The sequence below is a fragment of the Propithecus coquereli genome, unplaced genomic scaffold, assembly GCF_000956105.1.
Source record: "Propithecus coquereli isolate 6110/MARCELLA unplaced genomic scaffold, Pcoq_1.0 Scaffold54, whole genome shotgun sequence".
NCBI lineage: Eukaryota > Metazoa > Chordata > Mammalia > Primates > Indriidae > Propithecus > Propithecus coquereli.
The window spans coordinates 46507-50322 of NW_012151285.1; the positions used below are offsets into that span (position 1 = coordinate 46507).

Here is a 3816-nt window from a genome sequence, read left to right on the forward strand (position 1 = left end):
GCCCGGCCTATGTCATCTAATTCTTGAATCCCCACAATAACCTGAAGGGGTAGATCCTATTATTGTCCTCATTTTATCAATGGGACAACAAAGACAAAGAAAGGTTAAGTAACTTGCCAAGGTCACACAGCAAGGAATTAGCAGAGCCAGGATTTGATCCAGGACCCACTGGTTCTGAAGTTTGATCACCACACTATTCTAGCCCCCGCAGGCAGCCACCCGTTCAAGCCTCCATCATATTCATGCAATGATGAATTTCACACAGTCAGGGAAGAGACAAAGCATGCAAGGGCAGTGCCTCACCAGAGCGACACCCAACCCACACTGGGGGTGGAAGAGCCGCCCAGAAGAGATGATGCCCCTACCAGAGCTTGGACATGCAGCAGATAACCAGGCAGAGGGGCAGAAATGGGGGAAGCGGGGAGAAGCTCCATTCAGGCAGAGGGTGTGGCATGTGCAAAATTTCAAGGCAGGAAGGAATGTGCTCTCTCCCAGCATGGTGGCATGGGGCAGCTGGCACAACAGTAGCATGGGTGACAAAGGGCGGGGGCACCCAGCAATGCCAAGAGAAGGCCAGAGAGAAAAGAGGCAGAAATAACATCACATCATCATTGTGGTCTCCTAGGAGTGTGGATTTAGCTGAAATTCTGCAATAAACTGAAGAATTTTACCCTAAGAAACGAAATGATCAGATCTTGTCCTCGGCTCACTGGCTGTTACAGAGACTAGCTGGGAGAGGGCCAAGAACTGAAGCACCGAGACTCCTTAGGAGCTGTTACTGTATTTCAAAGCTGTAATAAGAGGCGCTTTGCTGGAATCTCACAGCCATGTGACCAGAATGGAGGAAAATGTCTCACACCCAGGCAATGGAGAGGAGCAGATTTGGGACCACATAGCAGAGATGCTCCAGCTCTTCCCTAGGGGTGGTGCCCTCAGGCTGTCCCAGGGTCTTGAAAATGCTGGGAAGGCCACCTTCTCACTAGCAAAGAAAGGCAGGCCCACTCTTCCCAGGATCCCTCGCCACCCAAACAATTCTCAGAGTTCTGCTGTTAATCACTTTGAGAGCATTTCCTTGTGCTTATTAGAATTTGCTCACATTTCAGCCAGAGAGGTTTAGGCGGTAACCGGCTTCTATAAGCCTGAAAGCATTTCTGAAGGATTATGATCCAACGTGTAAGGCACATTCTTGACCTTATCATCTCCGGCTTTTCTGGGCCTGGCCGAAGGTCTTCCGCAAGGGCTTTTTTAACAAAGATCCTGGTGTGAACCACTGCTGGACTTTGTCCCTGCATTTTTGATGCCTTATGAAAAAATTCCTATTTAAACTCAAACTTCCTCAGCTGTGTTCTCCTGCACAGAATCGCTGCTCTCTTCCTGACTGTGGTGAGGTTAAACATACGACACACAGGCAGATGGCGTTCAAGTGACCAGCATCTTGTATTCTTCCCAAATAAATGTTAATATGTTCAACAAATATTATAATATGTAAATAAGGTTCCACTTTCCTCCCGAACATACGTTATTGATTCTACCAAAATGAAATACCTTTCTGGAGTTGAAAACCATTGGCCAGCTCTGGGCCTCTGAGATTCCACTCCGGAAGATATTTCTCGTGTTGAACCTACCTGTCTGCATTTGCAAGTATTAAAGCTTCCTTTGGCAGAAATTCCTTTGAACACCAATAGGACTGCAGCTTTTTTCCCACCCCACCCCCACCCCTTTTAGTCAATTCTTTAATAACCTCCAGACTAGGGGGGCCAGTTAGGATTTTCAGGACAAAGGACGGTGGGACGTTGGATCCACATCCGTACCCCCCACAGCCCCCACCCGCTCTTTGTTTCCAAACCGTCACGGTCAAGCCTTCCCCCAAAAGCTCCCGAAACTCTTAGTGAAATCTCTGCTGTTCCGTGAATGGGAGCTTGGTGACAATTACTGCCCGGAGGGCGCCCTCCCTGCGTGTGCCTCTCGGATCTAAGACCAAGACCAAAAACGGGAAGGACGTCCTAAGAGTCGGGGAGGCGAGATTTACCTTGACGAAGAGGGTGATGTCATGCTCCTGCCCCGGGGACGCCTCTCCGTCCTCCCCGCGGCTGTTCACTCGCGACGATTCGTCGCCCCCCTCTGCGCTGCCCTCCTCCGCCAGGTGGTTGCTGAGCTCGGCCTGGGGCTCCGCGGCCGCCTCCTCATCGGGGCTGCAGTGGGGCGGCTCCCCCTCGCCCCCGGCGGCCGCTTCCTCGCTGGGCCCCTCCGGGCCCGGCTCCGGCCTCTCTTCTGCCTCCTCCGTCTCCTCCCCGGGCCGATCTGCGGCCCGGTCCTCGCCAGAGTCTGAGCTCGTGTTCCCAAGGGCCTCTTCCTCGGACCCCTCTGTCCCCAAGGGCCCCGTCACCTTAGCCGCGTCCACCGCATCGCCCACCGCTAGCTGCCTGGGGCTGTGGCCACCGCTCTCGGAGGCTGCGACCTCGATCGCCTCGGCCTGGGGCGGAGGGCTGAGGTCCCCTCCGTCCTGGGGCTCACCCTCGACCCGGGGCGCCCCTCCCACCGGCCCCTCGGCTTCCATGCCGTCCCCCGCTGGCCCCTCGGCGTCGGCGCTGTCCCCCGCCGGCCCCTCGGTGTCTGTGCCGTCCCCCGCCAGCCCCCCGGCTTCTGGGCTGTTCCCCGACGCCCCAGGAGCGCTGCCTTCCTGCGCCTCCGGCCCGCGCTCCGCCTCCTCCTGCGCCTCGGGGACCTCAGGGTCCCGGGGCTCCCCCTGAGCCTCCCCCGGGACCTCGCCCTGCGCGCTGCCCCCGGGGTTCGCCTCCTCCACCTGCTCCCCGCCCTGGGGAACCTCGGCGCCCTCCGGGGCGCCCTCCCCGGCCTCCGCCTCGCCCTGCACTCCCCCTGCGCCCTGCGCCTCGGCCTCCCGGCCACTGCCCGCCCCAGGCGCCGGCTCCCCAGCGAGCGATCCGCGCGGTCCACCGGGTCCGCCGCCCCCTTCCTCCTTCACCGCGGCCGCCGCCGCCCCGCCGGCTCCCTCGCTCGCCTCCCGCCCCTCGGTCTCGGGGCCCGCGGTCCCGGGCTCGCCAGGTGTCTCCGCCTGAAGCGCTGGGCCCTCGGGCGGCCCCTGGGCACCCGGGGCGCCCCCCTCCGGCTCCGCGGCCGCGGCCATGGCCACAGATCGCTGTCCTTGACCCTGAGCCCTTCCTTGACGCTGCTGAGGGGGCCGGTGGCGCCGGGCAAGGGGCGGGGTGCCAGGGGCCGCTGAGCCCACTCCGAGAGGACGCCGCGTCCCGGGCTCGGGAGGCGAAGGTTTAGCTGTAGTGCTGAGGCCGTGCTCCTGACGCTGGGCCAAATCCGCTCGACCCCAAGACGCTGCGCCCCTTCCCCCAGTTTAAGGTCTCTGGAGTCTTCCTCTACTGCTGGATTCTCCCCAGTGCTCCTCTGCTTCCCCGGACCCCCAAGCTCAGTGCCCCGGCGGCGTAGGTTCAGTGCGAGGCTGAAGAAGGCTGCTTGGCTTCTGCACCCTTTGAAGTGTCCAGCCAGGCCCGCTGTTCTCTGTCCTGGGGTTGACCAGAAGTCCTTGGGGCCAACTCCATCCCCCTGGGGCTTGGGCGGGGCTTGCCTTGCCCTCCTCCCCCAACTTTGGGTGGCCTAGGAGCCTGGCCAATGACAGCTTTTCCTGTGGCCCTTGTGGGTTTTAATGAAAAGATCCTGGTTCTACTAGCCGCTTGCATGTTTTCTGGAACAGCTTCAAGTTCCAGAGTCATTTAAATCACCCCCCAAACACACGCCCTGACACACAAACACAATCCCCACCTTACTCCAGGAATGAAGCCTTAA

At 59.4% G+C, this 3816-nt stretch overlaps 1 protein-coding gene across 2 annotated transcripts in view; it reads right to left on the reverse strand.

Annotated features, from left to right (window-relative positions):
• CLIC6 (chloride intracellular channel 6) overlaps positions 1-3528 on the reverse strand; it is a 40657-nt gene extending 37129 nt beyond the window's left edge. The window contains exons 1-2 of one of the 2 annotated variants that reach the window (XM_012657417.1): positions 2717-3528; positions 2030-2686 (exon numbers count right to left, since the gene is read on the reverse strand). In XM_012657417.1, the coding sequence (XP_012512871.1) occupies positions 2030-2686; positions 2717-3145 (1086 nt within the window). In that variant the 5' untranslated portion in view covers positions 3146-3528. Of the gene's footprint in view, positions 1-2029 lie in introns of both variants that reach the window. The other variant, XM_012657416.1, reaches the window with a different exon arrangement.
• Between the last annotated feature and the right edge of the window lie 288 nt (positions 3529-3816).